The sequence below is a fragment of the Capra hircus genome, chromosome 9, assembly GCF_001704415.2.
Source record: "Capra hircus breed San Clemente chromosome 9, ASM170441v1, whole genome shotgun sequence".
NCBI classification, from domain to species: domain Eukaryota; kingdom Metazoa; phylum Chordata; class Mammalia; order Artiodactyla; family Bovidae; genus Capra; species Capra hircus.
Genome location: NC_030816.1, coordinates 39979145 through 39998984, shown reverse-complemented (window position 1 = coordinate 39998984; position 19840 = coordinate 39979145). Strand labels below are relative to the sequence as shown.

The 19840-nt window shown below is 41.1% G+C and overlaps 1 protein-coding gene across 2 annotated transcripts in view; it reads left to right on the top strand.

The window, feature by feature from the left end:
• The window catches only part of KLHL32 (kelch like family member 32), a 216473-nt gene that overhangs the window by 79709 nt on the left and 116924 nt on the right, over positions 1–19840 (top strand). For both annotated transcript variants that reach the window (XM_013966475.2, XM_005684660.3), the window contains exon 4: positions 13074–13181. In XM_013966475.2, coding sequence (XP_013821929.1) covers positions 13074–13181 — 108 coding nt within the window. The remainder of the gene's footprint in view (positions 1–13073; positions 13182–19840) is intronic.

Below are 19840 nucleotides of genomic sequence, written 5' to 3'. Positions count from 1 at the left end.
CTAGTTTGTCCCTTTCCCCTTCTCTCTACCTTTTGGTAACTACTAGTTTGTTTTCTATATCTGTGAGTCTGTTTTGCATATACAGTCATTTGTATTATTTTTTAGATTCCAAATAACAGTGACACCATACAGTGTTTTTGTTTGTCTGTTCAACTTATTTAACTAAGCATAATACTCTCTAGGTGCATCCATGTTGCTGTAAATATCAGTATTTCATTCTTTTTAATGGCTGAGTAGTACTCCATTCCATTCCACACACATACGTGCCACATCTCCTTAGTCCAGTTGTCTGCTAATGGACACTTGGTTGTTTCCTTGTCTTGGCTATTGTATGTAGGGCTGCTATAAACATTGAGGTGCATGTATCTTTTTGGATTAGTGTTTTTGGTTTTTTTCCATATATATATTCTGGAGTGGAATTCCTGGATCATACGGTCATCCTGTTTTCAGTTTTTGAGGAAACTCCATACTGGTTTCCATAGTGCTTGCACCAATTTAAATTCTAATCAACAGTATACAAGATTTCCCTTTTCTCTTAACTCCTCGCCAACACTTGTTGTTTGTAGACTTGTTGATAATAGCCATTCTGATAGGTGAGGTGATATCTCACTGTTGTTTTGATTTGCATTTCTCTAATAATTAGCAGTGTTGAACATCTTTTCATGTGCCTATTAATCATCTGTATATCTTCTATGGAGAAATGTCTGTTCATGTCTTTTGCCCATTTTTTGCTTGGGTTGCCTTGCCATTCTTTATGGCAAATTGAAAACCCTTAAAAGGTTCTACTTTTGAATTCTGTAAAAATGAGTCTAAGGGATTTGCGTCAGTAGTAACTTTGAGGTGGCCACCCAAATTTCCTCCTCAGGAAAATATAAGACAGAGATGGACCAGAGAAAGTCAACTGAAGTAATTAGGAATTGGAAGGTAAAGTGATGGATTTGTCTGAAGGCTCCTACCACTGCTGCCACCTAAGAACATGGGATGATTTACTCTTTTAAAGGCCTTATTCTTAGAACTGTGGGTCTGTCCTTAACTAAGCAGTAACTTCCCCTCCCTTCACCTTAAATCTGGAGATCAGTTCTTGCTTGCTAGAATTTGAACTCTAGTCTCCTGCCTGGATTTCAGGATTCCTAACATTGACCTTGAGTGCTAACCTATTATGACCCAGATAATATGGAGTAGGTGCTGTTTCCAATAGACTTAAGAGCTGTTATCACGTATTGGAAAGGCCATTAAGCAGAAATGAAAGTGAGTTTATTGACTTTCTGCTAAGACCAAGTGGAGAAAGTTGTCAGGTGGGTGACTATGATTCAATATTCTGAAAGTATTGCTAATGCTTTGCATTCTCCTGTGATGTATTGGGGCTTCCCTGATAGTTCAGTTGGTAAAGAATTCACCTGCAATGCAGGAGACCCTGGTTCAATTCCTGGGTTGGAAAGATCTGCTGGAGAAGGGATAGGCTACCCCCTCCAGTATTCTTGGGCTTCCCTTGTGGCTCAGCTGGTAAAGAATCCGTCTGCTGTGCAGGAGACCTGGGCTCAATCCCTGGATTGGGAAGATCTCCTGGAGAAGGCAAGTATTGGGTGTCTCATCACTTCAAATATTCAGATAGGCAGGGAGGGTTGAAAGGGTAGAGTACTGACCACAGCTATGTCTTTCAGACGCTGAAGTGCATGTGGGTTACTAGGGGCTCATGTTAAAGTGCAGCTTTCCATCCAGTAGGTGTGGGTGGACCTGAGAGTCTTCATTTCTATTAAGTTCTCTTTGATGCCGGTACTGCTGCCCTAGGGACCACATGCTGAGCAGCTAACGGTGATTGATCTCTAAAGCACCCTTCAATTTTAAAATTCCATTTACAGAAAAAAAAAAAGTTCGAGTTTTTCTTATGATACCTAAGACACATACTGTGCAGCTCTGATAAGCCACATTAGAGCCCCTTCTGTGTCTTACAGAAAGTGAAGTCGCTCAGTCGTGTCCGACTCTTTGCGACCCCATGGACTGTGCCTACCAGGCTCCTCTGTCTACGGGATTTTCCACGCAATAGTACTGGAGTGGATTGCCATTTCCTTCTCCAGGGGATCTTCTCGACCCAGGGATCGAACCCGGGTCTCCCGCGTTGTAGACAGACGCTTTACCATCTGAGCCACCAGGGAAGTCCACATGTCTACAGAATTCTCCCTTAATACCTATTATATTTTAATCAACACAGAATCAGTCTGCCTCCTCAGTAGCTCCACCTCTTCCTTTTCTCTTAAGGCTTTCAAGCTTGTCTGATATTACAGCCCTCTAAAAATTTCCTTTCTTCATAGCTGCTGCTGCTAAGTCGCTTCAGTCGTGTCCAACTCTGTGCGACCCCATAGATGGCAGCCCACCGGGCTCCACCATCCCTGGGATTTTCCAGGCAAGAACACTGGAGTGGGTTGCCATTTCCTTCTCCAATGCATGAAAGTGAAAAGTGAAAGTGAAGTTGCTCAGTCATGTCCGACTCTTCGCAACTCCATCGACTGCAGCCTACCAGGCTCCTCCGTCCATGGGATTTTCTAGGCAAGAGTACTGGAGCGGGGTGCCATTGCCTTCTCCGTTCTTCATAGCTCCTTCCCCTGATTCATGCGGACTCTATTTCACATCTGCATGGTTGCTCTTTCATGTGGACCCCCAATTCTGCCTTTTAGGACAGCTGTCAAAATGTGATCCAGGTTTAGTCTTAGTCCTTGCGTCCTTAGTAAATTTTGAAAGACAGGATTGTGCCAATGTCTGCCATATGAAGACAGACCAAAAAGGTCTCTGTGTAGGAAGGATTCATACAATAATAGCCTATCAAGTTTATTCAATAAGGAAGAGTAAAAGTGCCATCCCTAAGTATCTGCTGCTGCTTCTAAGTCGCTTCAGTTGTGTCTGACTCTGTGCAACCCCATAAAGGGCAGCCCACCAGGCTCCCCCATCCCTGGGATTCTCCAGGCAAGAACACTGGAGTGGGTTGCCATTTCCTTCTCCAGTGCATGAAAGTGAAAGTGAAAATGAAGTCACTCAGTCGTGTCCAGCTCTTTAGCGACCCCATGGACTGCAGCCTACCAAGCTCCTCCATCCATGGGATTTTCCAGGCAAGAGTACTGGAGTGGACTGCCATTGCCTTCTCCCCTTAAGTATCTGAAAGACATTTAAAAAGAATGAATTTCTTTATATGGTGGATAGTGACGTGTTGAAATCCCATACCCATGGGATACAACCATACACTAGAAGGTACCAGAGGGCTTCCCTGGTAGCTCAGCGGTCAAGAATCTGCCTGCTGATGCAGGAGACATGGGTTTGATCCTTGGGTCAGGAAGATCCCCTGGAGAGGGAAATGGCAACCTACTCCAGCATCCTTGCCTAGAAAATCCAACAGACAGAGGAAGCCTGGTGAGCTGTAGTCCACGGGGTCCCCAGAGTTGGACATGACTTCGCAACTAAACAACGGCAAAGATGATAACATCAGAGGCATCAAAGGAATGAGGGATCTGAAAGGGTGACCCAAGGCTAAAACCAGATGTGTGGGTGTCACTTTCCAGAGTGTCTAACTGGTGACAAAGAGGAATACAACCTGACTTCATGATGGGCAAACGGTTTCTGATTTTCATGTGTACTGTCTCTTTTTTTTTTTGGTTTTATTTTATTTTATTTTTTTTTAAATTTTAAAATCTTTAATTCTTACATGCGTTCCCAAACATGAACCCCCCTCCCACCTCCCTCCCCACAACATCTCTCTGGGTCATCCCCATGCACCAGCCCCAAGCATGCTGCACCCTACGTCAGACATGGACTGGCGATTCAATTCTTACATGATAGTATACCTGTTAGAATTCCCTTAGCTAAGAAAAGAATAACATGATTTGTGTCCTTTTTCCATGCCGTTTTCCCTCAGTGGACCCAAGTAGTTGAAATATGGCCACATCTAGGAGGAGGAGAGTTCTAAGGAGAAGTAGGATAAACCACAATCGTGCTGGTTTTGAAGGGCTCATTATCACCGTGTAGTTAATTTAAGAAGTAACGTGCCAAGAGCAAAGCTGTGAAACACAGAGTCTTGGAGTAAACAAGCTACGTATTTGAAGATGTTGGGAAAATCAATATGTTTCACAATTTTTAGCATATAAGGTGGATTTTTCCTTTACATGGTTAAGGTGAGGGAAAACTGGTATTTCAGAAAGAAATTCACCTTTTTTCTGTCTGATTATGTTTATAGTAATATTATTTTACCATTTTCATTTGTTCTGACATTTTATTCTCTGAGAGTATTACAGTATTGTTTGAGAATTTTAAAAAGCCATAAATGTACAGGGAGGGAAAAAACACTCCAACCAAATATCCCCACTCTTTCAGGCCTTTAAGCTCCTCAAATGGCTTGGATTGCTTTTGCATTTGTGAGATAAAGAAGGTAAATAGTCCAGTCTGAAACTATGGTCAAGACCCTTCTATCCTTAAAATCAAGGAAATGGGCTATTGTGGTTAATTGAACAGTCTCATCAACTGAGATTTACTACCTGTTTTATATGTGAGGTATAACCAAAATGCAATAAAGGATAATCACCATTAACACTAAATTGAGCAAAATGTAATCTTTGTTGATTCAGAGGTTAGTTGCTATCTCTGTAATGCCTCATAGCCATTGTAAACATCACTAATTACAGAATATATAAAAGGCTTTGGGGATCAGGCTGGGTCTGCCACAGTCTTTGTGAATTGCTCTTTTCTATACCTCCCTTAGACATGTTTACTTTTGTTTATCTCTCACAAAAGATAAGAGTTTAATGTGCCCCAAACAATCTGGTTATTTCATCTGTAAAATCATTTCTGTTCCTGATGAAACGAGAATTCATGATACATCTTGCCCCTCTCCAGTGCAACTCCAAAGCTACATGTAGCTTACCAGGTAGAGAGCATATTTTACAAACTAAGTGCCTAACGAAGCCTGTCATCTGTCACTCTGCTTATCTTTGAGGGTGTAGTAGAATTGCCATCGGTCAGTTTTGTGGCATGATGTCCCAAGTCCCAACCTAAAATTGGTTGTAGCTCATCTTGTGACTGCATGACAACTAATGTGACCCAAGGAAACTTAATTCAGGTGCTATGATTTTAGGACTCAATTCATGTCATTTCCGTGTGAATTACAGAAGGAATGACATACTGTAAATCCACAACTCTCTCTGTGGTAGGCACTTCAAGTGGATTGTATGATCACAAACTGGGTTTTCCATTAGAAAGATTTGTGGTGGTTGCAGCGCATCAGCAGCCAAGAGGAAGCTGTGATGACTAAATCTCAGCCTGGCTAAGGCTCTCCCAAAGACAAAACAGTGTGAACCAAGAAAGAGTCTGTGCAGTGTTTTCTTGTTTCTAAGCAGAAGCCTCGCATGCTTTGGCAGAATGTTGTGGCTTGATAGAGGACATTGCCATATGTTCTTACTTTTTTTCTAAATGTCTAGCTTTGAACTAATTTGGTAGATACTCTTTCTCTAACTTTCGGTACTTTTTCATCCCAGGGTCTAAAATGCCTTATATCCAGAAATTCTTTCTTATGTTGAGTTATTTTGGTTTATGATGATGTAGAAGAGCTGGTCACTATCTGCTGTTGAATTTTTGAAGAGTTTGTCAGGGCATCCATTCATTCATTCATTCATTGCCCTGTACTTATTACATGTATGTAATGCTCGGGTCTAGGGGCTTCATGGTGGAGAAGGCAAATATGGTGCTCACTTTTATGCACATTGCAGTTTAACTTTTCAGTAAGTTTGATGCTACAAAATAACACCCTTGGTCTCATCACCTCTTCTGCTACTGAAGGAGACTCTGTTCTTCCCCATGGGCTCTAGCAGGTCTCCAGACACTCTTTAACAAGCTTAGGTAGCCTAGGCGGCTGGCATTTCACCGTGTCAGATGGCTGGGTTTTTTCTCATTTGGTGTTACCCAATGAGGCATTTCCTCGGAGAAGGCAGTGGCAGCCCACTCTAGTATTCTTGCCTGGAGAATTCCAGGGACAGAGGAGCCTAGTGGGCTGCCGTCTGTGGGGTTGCACAGAGTCAGACATGACTGAAGCGACTTAGCGGCAGCAGCAGCAATGAGGCACTTCCTAATTGAGGTGCCTAGTAAATTTATTAAACTCAAGACATTGACTTTGATTTCTTAGTTCCCTTTTTAAAATTTTTATTTATTTATTTTTGGCTGCACTGGGTCTTTGTTGCTATGTGCAGGCTTTCTCTGGTTGAGCCAAGTAGGGGCTTCTCTTCACTGAGGCATGTGGGCTTCTCATTGCGGTGGCATCTTTTGTTCCTGAGCACAAGCTCTAGGTGAGCTTGTAGTTGTGGCACACAGGCCTAGCTGCCCCACAGTGTGGAATCTTCCTGGACCAGGGATCAAACCCATGTCCCGTGCATTGGCAGGCAAATTGTTAGCCACTGGACCACCAGGGAAGGACCCTTTTTCACTTCTTAGTTAATAAGCTTTGCTGATTTTTTAAAATGATGTGTTGTTTGTAACATTAAGTTTCTAAGACCAAATGATATGATATCAGAATGGAAGTTCGGTGTTTTTAGAAATGGAGGTGATGGTTTGTATGATGGAGTCAGTCCTTAAAGTAGCATTTAGGAGTATGTGGTGAATGTGAAGTCCTGTGGCCAGACATAGGAATTTTGAATGGAATTGTCATTAGGAAAGTCTTTGAGAGGAATGGATTTGGGCAGAGGGCGGGTGGAGAAGGCTGTTTCTTAGCTCTAGATTAGAAATCAGTTTCTATTTATTGAGCATCTACTCTGTGCCAGGGTTTATGCTTGACATTAAGCATAATTGTATCTAAACATCAAGTCAACCTTGTGAGGTTGTTATTGTCCCCATCTACAGATAACAGCCAGAGGTTCAGAGAAGTTAACAAATTATCCAAAGGCCATATGTTCAAGGTAAACAGCCTCCATGACCAAGTAGGTTATAGAACCAGGATATGAATCAGATGTATCTTTCTGCACAACCTATGACCTTAAAAATATGACAGTTTTCAAAAGACAGTTAGAAATACACAGGTAACACGTGTTCATGATGATGATCCAAATACTGTTATATGTAACTGAAGTAAAATAGTAGTTCCTTCCTTCCCTCTATAGTTATACTCTATAATTAACCACAGTGACCAGTTTGGTGTTGCTTTGTTGCTTATACAAACATGTAACATTTTTTAGGGGTTACATTATTTTCCCAACTCTGCCAAGCCAGGTTTCAGGTTCATAGCTCACAAATCTCTGGTTGAGGATGGAAACCTGTTGTATGCAATATTGTCTTGGTTGCTTTTGAATGATCCTTATGAAAACAGATTCAAAGAACTCCCTTGGCAGGTTGTCGTGTTATTTAAACCTGACTCTAAAAAAGAACATTTACCATTTCATTAACCCAGATACTTTTTTTGCACTTTGAGTTATTTCTGTCCTGCTTTGTATATGGGTTGATGAAGAGCAGCTGGTTACCATATCAGGGGCAATTACAACTTGGAAACCTGAAAAAAATCAACTTAATGTGGGGAATATTAAAAACTGAAACACTCATCTAATGTAAAAAAAAGGACACTGAAAACAGCTGAAATTTCTTTCAGTTTCTTTTAAAAGAAGCTATAAGAAGTCTAGAAACAAATTTAGAATTCAGTTCAGTTCAGTCGCTCAGTCGTGTCCAACTCTTTGCAACCCCATGAATCGCAGCACGCCAGGCCTCCCTGTCCATCACCAACTCCCGGAGTTCACTCAGACTCACGTCCATCGAGTCCGTGATGCCATCCAGCCATCTCATCCTCTGTCGTCCCCTTCTCCTCCTGCCCTCAGTCCCTCCCAGCACCAGAGTCTTTTCCAATGAGTCAGCTCTTCACATGAGGTGGCCAAAGTACTGGAGTTTCAGCTTCAGCATCATTCCTTCCAGTGAACACCCAGGGCTGATCTCCTTCAGAATGGACTTGTTGGATCTCCTTGCAGTCCAAGGGACTGTCAAGAGTCTTCTCCAACACCACAAGTTACACAGATTGAAAGTTTTGTACTGTAACCTATGCTTTAATCTTTAAATTTCAGATCTACAAATGCCTAAGCAGAATCCACTTAACATTAAGTCTTTCCTATGAGCATTTTTTATCTATAGCCATATTTGCTTTAAAAAATAAAGCAAAATAAAAAATTCTCAGAACTGATACTTCTGATATGTCAATCCTTTTAAGCAGAGAATACGTAGGAGAAGCTTTGTTCTATTTCATTGTTACCATAAAGTATAAATTATTTCACTAAGAGCTTGCCATATATCAGGTACTCTACTGAATACATTATATGTACTATTATATAATCTTCAAGTTCATGAATGGGTACAATTTTTAGCCCCATTTTTCAGATAAGAAAACTGAATCACAGAGAGGGTATGTGTTTGTCCGAGTCACCTGTGATAGTTCAAACTCTTAATTTTTGGTTACAAGTTTGCTGTTTATCATTGTTCTTCACCTATCAAGTATTATGTAATTTTGCCTCTAGAGTTCTTAACCTATGCATAGTACCTTTATTGCCAATGGCATCAGTGGGAGGTCAGATCAACTCACTAACTCACCAAGTTGTCAAATTTGCCATATTGACCTTTCACCTTTGACAATTTCTAAATGAATATTAGATTTCATTTATTCATGATAAAGTAAGTTTTTGAAAGTTAAATATATTCTGAATGTTTGCTATTTAATCTTACAAATACAATTGCATATATACTACATGTTACATACTCCCAATATCTTTAGGACACTTTGAATATTATTTTTTATTTTCTCAAATTGTAGGCATTTAAAATATTCTTTACAAAATTTCTCAAATGGTAAGAGAACAGTAATTTTGTATTTATAACAAGTTATAATGTTAACTATAAGTTATCAAAAAGAATCTTATTCATTATGAAACTTAAAACTCTACTGTGTGAAATAGAAATGAGGACCTCAAGAAAGAATATTGTTGTTTAGTCACTAAGTTGTGTCTGACTCTTTGCAATGCTATGGACTGTAGCCTGCCAGGCTCTTCTGTCCATGGGATTTCCAAGCAAGAATACTGGAGTGGGTTGCCATTTCCTTCTCCAGGGGTTCTTCCCAACCCAGGGATCAAACCCACCTCTCCTGCATTGGCAGACAGATTCTTTACCACCCCCCAGAAAGAATAATGGACCATCAGTTAAATCCACTCATCCAATACATATTAATTTAAAACATAAAGAATTGGGAAGATCAAAAATGAATTTGTCAGAATAAAATATTGCTATAATATGAATATTAATCCATTGGCAAAACAAAAAAATCACTTTTTAAAATTAAAAATATTTAGTATGAGCTTAAATAGTACTCTCATGTTCAGTAATTTGCTTGAAGGACTCATATAACTCACTGAAAGCTTGTATACTCACAGATATGGCTTATTACAGGGCATACAAATAAGAACCTTTGTCTGAGGAGGCCTTACAAATATCTGTGAAAAGAAGAGAAGTGAAAAGGAAAGGAGAAAAGGAAAGATATATCCATTTGAATGCAGAGTTCCAAAGAATGGTAAGGAGAGAAGAAAGCCTTCCTCAGTGATCAATGCAAAGAAATAGAGGAAAACAATAGAATGAGAAAGACTAGAGATCTCTTCAAGAAAATTAGAGATACCAAGGGAACATATCATGCAAAGATGGGCTCAGTATAAAGGACAGAAGTGGTATGGACCTAACAGAAGCAGAAGATATTAAGAAGAGGCAGCAAGAATACACAGAAGAACCATACGAAAAAGATCTTCACGACCCAGATAAGTGATCACTCACCTAGAACCAGACATCCTGGAATGTGAAGTCAAGTGGGCCTTAGAAAACATTACTACGAACAAAGCTAGTGGAGGTGATGGAATTCCAGGTGAGCTATTTCATATCCTAAAAGATGATGCTGTGAAAATGCTGCACTCAATATGGCAGCAAATTTGGAAAACTCAGCAGTGGGCACAGGACTGAAAAAGGTCCGTTTTCATTCCAATCCCAAAGAAAGGCAATGCCAAAGAATGCTCAAACTACCACACAATTAATTCATCTCACATTCTAGTAAAGTAATGCTCAAAATTCTCCAAGCCAGGCTTCAATAGTATGTGAACTGTGAACTTCCAGATGTTCAAGCTGGATTTAGAAAAGTCAGAGGAACCAGAGATCAAATTGCCAACATCCGTTGGATTATTGAAAAAGCAAGAGAGTTCCAGAAACACATCTATTTCTGCTTTATTGACTATGCCAAAGCCTTTGACTGTGTGGATCACCACAAACTGTTGAAAATTCTGAAAGAGATGAGAATACCAGACCACCTGACCTGCCTCCTGAGAAACCTGTATGCAGGTCAGGAAGCAATAGTTAGAACTGGACATGGAACAACAGACTAGTTCCAAATCAGGAAAGGAGTACATCAAGGCTGTACATTGTCACCCTGCTTATTTAATTTATATGCAGAGTACATTATGAGAAACGCTGGGCTTGATGAAGCATAGCTGGAATCAAGATTCCTGGGAGAAATATCAATAACCTCAGATATGCAAATGAAACCACCCCTATGGTAGAAAGCAAATAAAGAGTCTCTTAATGAAAGTGAAAAGGAGAGTGAAAAAGTTGGCCTAAAACTCAACATTCAGAAAACTAAGATCATGGCATCTGGTCCCATCACTTCATGGGAAATAGATGGGGAAACAGTGAGATACTTAATTTTGGGGAGCTCCAAAATCACTGCAGATGGTGACTGCAGCCATGAAATTAAAAGACGCTTGCTCCTTGGAAGAAAAGTTATGACTAACCTAGACAGCATATTAAAAAACAGAGACATTACTTTGCCAACAGAGGTCCATCTAGTCGAGGCTATGATTTTTCCAGTAGTCATGTATGGATGTGAGAGTTGGACCATAAAGAAAGGTGAGTGTTGAAGAATTGATTATTTTGAACTGTGCTGTTGGAGAAGACTTTTGAGAGTCTCTTGGACTGCAAGCAGATCCAACCAGTACATCCTAAAGGAAATCAGTCCTGAATCTTTATTGGAAGGACTGATGTTGAAACTGAAACTCCAATACTTTGGCCACCTGATGTGAAGGACTGTTTGAAAAGACCCTGATGCTGGGAAAGATTAAAGGACGGGAGGAGAAGGGGATGACAGGGGATGAGACAGTTGCATGGCGTCACTGACTCAATGGACATGAGTTTGAATAAATTCCAGTAGTTGGTGATGGACACGTAGGCCTGGCGTGCTGCTGTTCATGGGGTCACAAAGAGTTGGACACGACTGAGTGCCTGAACTGAACAAATCAGAAGCAGCCAAGGGAAGAGACACAAAGGGCAGAGTTCACAAAGGGACCCAACATGGAACATTTGGCCCTCCTCCGCCTATGGAGTCTTAGCCTTACCCACTTTTGACCAGACTCTGTGACAGTATGCACAGGGGACTGCCAACCAGGGGAGCTCTCTCAAGTTTTTGGTGTCCAGAGTTTTTATTGGTGTTTACTCATAGTCATCCTATGTGGCTGACCTTTTATCTCTAGCCTCTCCTGGAGGTCAGACTACTACCTTTGGTCTCTTACCCTCAACTGATACTGTATGAACCAAAGCTCCCGTCACAAATCATGTTGTTATACTGTCAGTGGCCATAGCCCCAGAGAACAGAGATGCTCCTTTCAGTCAGGATATTCTTAGGCCCAGAGAGGTCCTTTGGATAAGGTTAATTCTTCACTACATAAAGGTACAGTTTTCTAAATAGTGTATTTCATCATCAGTGGTCCCAAATAGAATATTTTCTTTATTACCTGTTAAGTTGAACTTGTTATAGGTGTACAAATTAGTGGTTTTCAGTGTTTTAAATTTTATTTATTTATTGTTGATTGTACCACGTGGCTTGTTGGATCTTAGTTCCCTGGCCAGGGATCGAACACATGCCCTTGGCAGTGAAAGTACGGAATCCTAGCCACTGGACTGCCAGGAAATTCCTGCATTTTTTTAAATTTCAAACTTTTCATTTGACAAACTGATTTTCAATCAGTTGGCCATTTGGAGAACCGGTTTGGGGGCACCATGGGCAGATTGATTTCACTGAGTATCTTAAGACAGTGATTCTCAGATTCTGGTAAGCTTCGGAGTCACTTGGATGGCCTATTATAGCCCAGGTTACTGTTAGCCCTCCAGGCTCCCCTGTCCATGGGATTTCCCAGGCAAAAATCTTGGAGTGGGTTGCCATTTCCTTCTCCAGGGTAGGTTGCTGCTGCTGCTGCTGCTAAGTCGCTTCAGTTGTGCCTGACTCTGTGCGACCCTGTAGACGGCAGCCCACCAGGCTCCTCTGTCCCTGGGATTCTCCAAGCAAGAATACTTGAGTGGGTTGCCATTTCCTTCTCCAATGCATGCATGCATGCTAAGTCGCTTCAGTCATGTCCGACTCTGTGAGACCCTATGGACAGCAGCCCACGAGGCCCCTCTGTCCACAGGATTCTCTAGGTAGAACACTGGAGTGGGTTGCCATTTCCTTCTCCAAGATCTAAGTTAGAGCCCCATTAAATTTACACTCTAAGGAGTTCCCAGCAGATGCTAATGTTGCTGACCCAGGGGCCACACTTTGAGAACCACTGGAATAGAGTGTGATGTATGTCAGGTGTGAGGAAAGAGATGCGTCACTGAAATGAGACAGGGAAAAGGCAGAGAAGTCAGGGAACAAGGCACTGCTTCCCATGTCCTGTTGGCAAGAACGTTTGGGAATGCTTCCCGTTTCAGGTTAGCTCTGGGACCCCAGGATGGAGACAGTGAGTTCAGGGAGAGAACCTGAACCCAAGTCACCTCCAGAGAACAGCTGCGGGATTCGACGCTGCTCTGTATATGAGGCACGCAGGGCCCTTTGTGTGTTGCTGTAACCGGACACCAGAGTGATTTGCAGGGGCTTGTGTGAAGGAAGCCTTGTAGAAGCATTTCAGAAACAAAAATCAATCTTTAACTTGTTTCTTTCTTAGTTTCTCTAGGACTTCATTGTGTTCCCTTGCTTTTTAAGTCCCGTAACTGTCTTCCTTTCTCTCCTACCTCAGGCCATGTTCAGTCTTTGTATGGTGGAAAGTGGTGCTGACGAGGTGAATTTACACGGTGTGACCAGTCTTGGCTTAAAGCAGGCTCTGGAGTTTGCATACACAGGACAGGTATGGTACCAGATGTCATCCGAGAGGCTTGACTTCACATGGCCAGAGGAGATAATCCTTGAGGAATGAGGTCTAGGTATTCTTGTTATTCATGTCAATGTTAAAAACAGTTTTGCCTCCACTTAATAACTAAAATAATAGAAAGGTAAGTAGAACGCTTTGATTTTAAATATGACCCAGGAAACATAGTATTTTAATCTTAGCTCAGTGGCTTGCTGATACGATTTTTAAATATCCTAAGGGATTATCATATGGGAAAGAGTTTGCAAGATAACTCGAATTTTCGTTGTTATCAGTTCACTGAAGCTCAGTGACTCAATCATGGCTTTATTGACCAAAAGTGAAAGTGAAGTGACTCAGTCGTGTCCGACTCTTTGCCTCCCGGTAGACTATAGCCTATCAGGCTCCTCTGTCCATGGGATTCTCCAGGCAAGAATACTGGAGTGGGTTGCCGTTTCCTTCTCCAGGGGATCTTCCCGATCCAGGGATCCAACCCAGGTCTCCCGCATTGCGGGCAGATGCTTTAACCTCTGAGCCACCAGGGAAGTCCAAAAGACCAAATTAAAGCTTTAAAGAACTTTGTCTAACATCTTGGCACCCTATCCTCTGCATTTATTTCAGGGTCAGGGCCTCAGATTAGAATGTGATGGTTTAAAAGCCAAAGTTTGTTCAGCACTAAAATCATTAGAGGACCTACAGGAATCTCCAGAGATTCATTTTATTCTTGCTTTTTAAATGAATGAATAACATTCATTTTATTTCTTGCTTTTTAAATGAAAGAATAATAGTGACAACTAACATATGTTGGTATATGACTACCAGAGAAAATCAAAACAAAACTGCATATGAACAGTATGAACAGAGATCTGAAGCTTCATCTTTCTTACCTAGTTGCATGTTAGTGAAACAACTATAAGAACACACGAAACCCATCCTTATAAAATTATTTTTAAATTGAGATGTAATTTTTTTAAGATTTATTTTTGATGTGGAGCATTTTTAAAAGTCTTTGTTGAATCTGTTGCAATATTGCTTCTATTATTTATGTTCTGTTTTTTGGCTACGAGGCATGTGCGATCTTAGCTTCCAGATCAGGAGTCGAACCTGCACTCCCTGCATTGGAAAGTGAAGTTCTAAGCACTGGTCTGCCAGGGACGTCCCAATTGAGATGTAACTGACATATAACATTGTATTAGTTGTAGGTACACAACAGAATGATTTTCATTATGTACAACAGAATGATTTACAACAAAATAATTACTGTAATAAGTTTTAATTAATGTCTGTCACCACACAAAGTTGACAGATTTTTTGTGTGATGAGGACTTTTAAAATCTCCTTTCATAGCATGTTTTAGATATACAGTACAGTATTGTTAACTATAGTTGCCATGTTATACATTACAACCCAGGACTTATTTATCTTAAAACTTTTATATATTATAAAAGTTTTTACCTTTGACATCCACCCCCCTCACCCATTTTGCCCACCCTCGTCACCCCCTACTTTCATTTGAGAGCTACTCAACTACTTCAGACCAGATACCGAGTATTTATTTATCTTCTTTTATAGAGTTTTGTTCTTTAATTTCATTTCATCCAACTTATGTTCAGTGTCTTCTGTGCTAAAATAAGGGCTGCTTCTTTTGGCAGGCTCACATCCTGATGGGGGAGAGTCATATACATAATTCCATGTCCTCGCTGTGGTGGGAGGCATAATAGCAGAATACGAGACGCAGTGGGGGCAGAGAAGAGGATGTGGTTAACTCAGTTCCTCAGTGCAAACCTTCACACAGAAGGTGGTATTTGGGTCTTGAAAAATGTTGGGAGTTCAGTTTTTTACTAGCATTCTTTCTTCAGAGGCATATTAAGGTATATGATATTGTTCATTCTCTTTTCTAGAACTGGTAGAACTTGAGATAGGTTTATAGAATAACTGGGGCAGCTCTGGCAACTGGAATGAAAACAGTAGGTAGAAAGGAAAAAAATCAGCAATAAAGTAGTGGGTACAAAGGAGAATACAAAGGAGATGGACCACAAATTCAGGATCAGCCCAGCCAGATTTCATGCCTTAAGAAAGCAGATAGTGATGGTTCACAGAGTTGTCAAAACATATTCCTAGTGAGGTGAGTGAATAATGTGTTGTGTGCTGTTTAGCTTATAGATGTAAAGAAAGACACCAGCTCCAGTTTGTGTCTTGTGTGTATTTTTCTCTCCACACCTGAATTACAGCTACACCTGCATTTGCCTATGTCTAAAGTACGTTTGATAACCCATAGCTCATACTTCACTGGTGACCAATGGGGATACAATAGTAAATATTGTTTTTTATAAACCTACCCAAATAAGAACTCTTATACTTAGATGCCTTAGCAACAAAATGCCTTAAGCTTAAAGGCTATAAGAGTGCAAAGCGTGTTTGAATCACTGGTAAATGACAGAGCTAAAAACTGCTGTGAATGCTGAGGTAGAACACTCAGACGTAAGAGGCTGCCTTATTGTTTGCCTTGCTTGTTTGTGGTTTCTTTCACAATGGTTAAGTTCACATATGTATTAAATATTTGTATCAACTTCTGTATATATAAACTTGTATATCCATTTATATACTTATGTATTTCCTTACCCTGAAAGTCCCCTTTTCTTCACCTGTTCATCTCTCCCCCTCTCCCCTTGGCAACCAATAGCAGATTTTTTTTTACTGTTTCTGTAGCTTTGTCTTCTGAAAAATGTCATATACTTTTTGGAATCATACAGTATGTAGACTTTTCAGATTGGCTTCTTTCACTTAGCAATATGCATTTAAGTTTCCTCTGTGTCTTTTCTGACTTGATAGATCATTTTTATTGCTGAGTACCATTCCGTTGCATGGATATATGAAGGGCATCTTGGTTGCTTCCAGTTTTTGGTGATTATGATGAAGTTTTATATATATACATACACACACACACACACATGCACACATATACACACATATATGTATATACAGACATTGGAAAAAGACCCTGATGCTGGGAAAGATTGGGGGCAGGAGGAGAAGGGAGAGACAGGATGAGATGGTTGGATGGCATCACCAACTCAGTGGACAGGAGTTTGAGCAAGCTCTGGGAGATGGTGAAGGGACAGGGAAGCCTGGCATGCTACAGTCCGTGGGGTCACAAAGAGTTGGACATGACTTAGCGACTGAACAACAATACACAGACAAAGTGTGTGTCTGTGTGTATAGTGTACCTGTGGCACAAAGGACCTGTGAAACTTGAGCTGAAGATTAGGGCATTAGGGGAGCTGACTTTTGAAGGGTAGTGAAAGTTGCTGTCGTGTCTGACTCTTTGCGACCCCGTGGACTATGCAGTTTATGGAATTCTCCAGGCCGCAACACTGGAGTGGGTAGCCATTCCCTTTTCCAGGGGACTTTCCCAACCCAGCAATCGAACCCAGGTCTCCTGCATTGCAGACAGATTCTTTACCAGGTGAGCTACAAGGGAAGCCCTTTGAAAGGTAAGGAGACTGCTAGGGAATAGGGAAGAAGTTTGCAGAAGAACAAATGTGTGTGTGTGCACTTAAAAACAAAGTTCTAGGGGGAGACTTGAGTTGCATTCATTCTGCCCAGTGACCCATTCTTGATGCTGCGTCTATACAGAGGTGACAGTCCTGCAGCATATACAGCAGCAACTCATCTTTTCAGACTGTGCACTGAAGGGACAGGAAGTTGGCTCTCATTTCATGGAGCACCCTCTGCAAGAACAAGGGCACTGCCCCAGGCATTTCATGTGTGCTGTGTAGCCTAATACTCTAGACAGCTCTGAGGAATTTCGTGATCCTGTTGTAAAGACAACAAGCCCTGGAAGGTGCAGTAAATGACTAAGATCAATCTCCCAGGTTTGACCCAGTGAGTCAAACCCAGTCCTCTTAATTTTGAATCCTTTTCATTTATTCTTAACCCTTTCTTAATGCTCTATGTCATTAAGAAAAAATTAAGTCATATTGGTATACCTTGATTAAGGAGGTGGGGAAGTATTTGGACGTTTTAGAAAGCGAACTCTTTTTGATGGTTCTCCCGACCTGGGTGCATTTCCAGTACTGAGTTCATGAGGGCTTTGAGTTGCTGCATTTGTACTTTGTATGTGATTATTTTTTGCTGCAGAGTGGAAGTTGGTACAGTCTTTCTTGAACAACATCCATGGCAGTTTGGTTTCTTAAACACCAAAGTGACTTTATGATAAATCTGTTTTCTCTTTGAAACATGAACATAGATGATGGCAAAAAATGGAATTGTAGTATACTTGGGAAATGCAAAAAAAGCTTTGTCTTACTCTAGTAATGAAATGAACATTAAGCAAAGAGTTTAGAATAAAAACATGAATAAAAGCATGGTTCTTCAATTTCTTACTTGTTATTTACTATTGTGGACATTTGCTGAAAGATGGTCTTCAGCCATGATATGTATGTAGATTTGTAAAAATCTTGAGTTAACATTTAAATTATCTACTTAAGCTATTCCTACTGATAGTTGATTATACCTTCAGTCTGTTGTAGTAAGCATAGTATAAAATGTTAAGTATTTTAAGTGCCTGAAAATCGTTACTGCCTTGGGAAGGAAATTGAAAGTATAGAGTGGGTGTGATGAATGAGTACCACTGTGTAACAAGGTGTGTGTGTGTGTGTGTGTGTGTGTGTTCCTCCTACACACTGTTCTAAAGCATAGCCTTCTCAAAATTGGTCACAGATATCATCCAGGAAGTTTTAAAGAAAAAATCAAATTGTCCTCCTAATGCTTATACATCCTCTGAAAATGCGTGCACTTTTCTTATCAAGGCACACACACACTCTGGCTTCACGCTAGTTAGAGGCGTGCCCTTCCTGTGGGAACACCCTGCTTGGGTCACAGCCTGAGCAGAGCCCCACATGCGTGGCAGTGCTTGTGGGTGACCCTGCACAGCTCTACACAGCGGAACTGGCCATGGAGAGCAGAGGAGCCAGACTGCAAGTCCTGTTCTGGGCTGGCTCCAGGAGCTAGGTTAAAAGCAAAGGGTATGATGCAAAATTGTCACTGGGCAGATCTGCCGTAGGGAAAAAAAGATAAAGTGAACCTGAAAACGCCACCTTTTACTTACTGGTGAGCAAAGGGAATCCTGTTCCCCTGCTGTCCCTCAATCTCCTTGCTTTCCAACTCTGGCAGAAATCCATTCCTATTTCAGCCCAGTCCTGATAGAAGAGACATGAAAAAGAAGGGGAAAAAACTGTCTAGGGATGGGAGGAGGGAAGGAGGCTCAGGAGTGATGGGATATATATATATATAGATAAGGTATAATTGGGTTCACAGTACAGTTGTTCTGTAATACTGACTATTGTACTACAGAAACCAACACAAAATTATAAAGCAGCTTTCCACCACTTAAAAAAAAAAAAAACTTTTTTACAAAAAGAGGTTGGTATTAACATATGCACACTACTATATATAAAATATTGACATATGCACACTACTATATATAAAATAGATAACCAGCAAGTCCCCACTGTATAGCACAGGGAACTCTACTGAGTACTTTGTAATGACATATATGGGAAAAGAATCTAAAAAAGAGTGGATATATTTATATGTATAACTAATTCACTTTGCTATACAGCAGAAACTAACCCAAGATTTTAAACCGACTACACTTCAAAAAAAAATTTTTTTAAGGATTCTAATGGAGATGTTACTTGCCTCAGATGATGCCTCAGAAAACCCAGCCAGTCAGTGAGGAACACCTGACATCAAGACCTTTTCATAAAGATACGAGCACTGCTCAGCAAGTGTAAGTGAAAAAAAAGTGAAAGTGTTAGTAACTCAGTTGTGTCCGACTTTTTGTGACCCCATGGACTATAGCCCACCAGGTTCCTCTGTCCGTGAAATTTTCCAGGCAAGAATACTTGAGTGGGTAGCTATTCCTTTCTCCAGGGGATCTTCCTAACCCAGGGATCAGACCCAGGTCTTGTGCATTGCAGGCAGATTCTTTGCTGTCTGAGCCACCAGCTCAACAAGTGGAAGAACATGCAATCCTAAAGGTTTTTGATTATACCTCTTGGAATTTGAGTAGGTAAGGGCCAAAAATGAAAGCAAATAGGACTGAGAACTACAATTAAGTTTGCGGTATTAACACTCTGGCTGCCATGATGTTAAGGACGAAAGACTATATGCCAGTACTGTGATAAAGTGAAAGTTGCTCAGTCGTGTCCAACTCTGCGACCCCATGGACCATACGGTCCGTGGAATTCTCCAGGCCAGAATACTGGAGCTATTCCCTTCTCCAGGGGATCTTCTCAACCCAGGGATCAAACCCAGGTCTCCTGCATTATAGGCAGATTCTTTACTAGCTGAGCTATCAGGGACTAAATGCCTTCCATATGGTAGAGCAAGGGGTTCAAGCTTGTTAGCTTCCTCTTAACTTTCCTGAGAACTCTCCATTCCATGTGTTTTGTCCCTTGCTGCCCGATGGAGCATTTCCAGAAACCCAGTGAAGAGAGAAACTGTGCACTGAATGATAGGTTTGTAATCCCCTTTGAATTTCCCAGAGTACCCCTCTGCTAAGCCACTTCAGTCGTGTCCGACTCTGTGTGACCCCATAGACGGCAGCCCACAAGGGTCCTCCATCCCTGGGATTCTCCAGGCAAGAACACTGG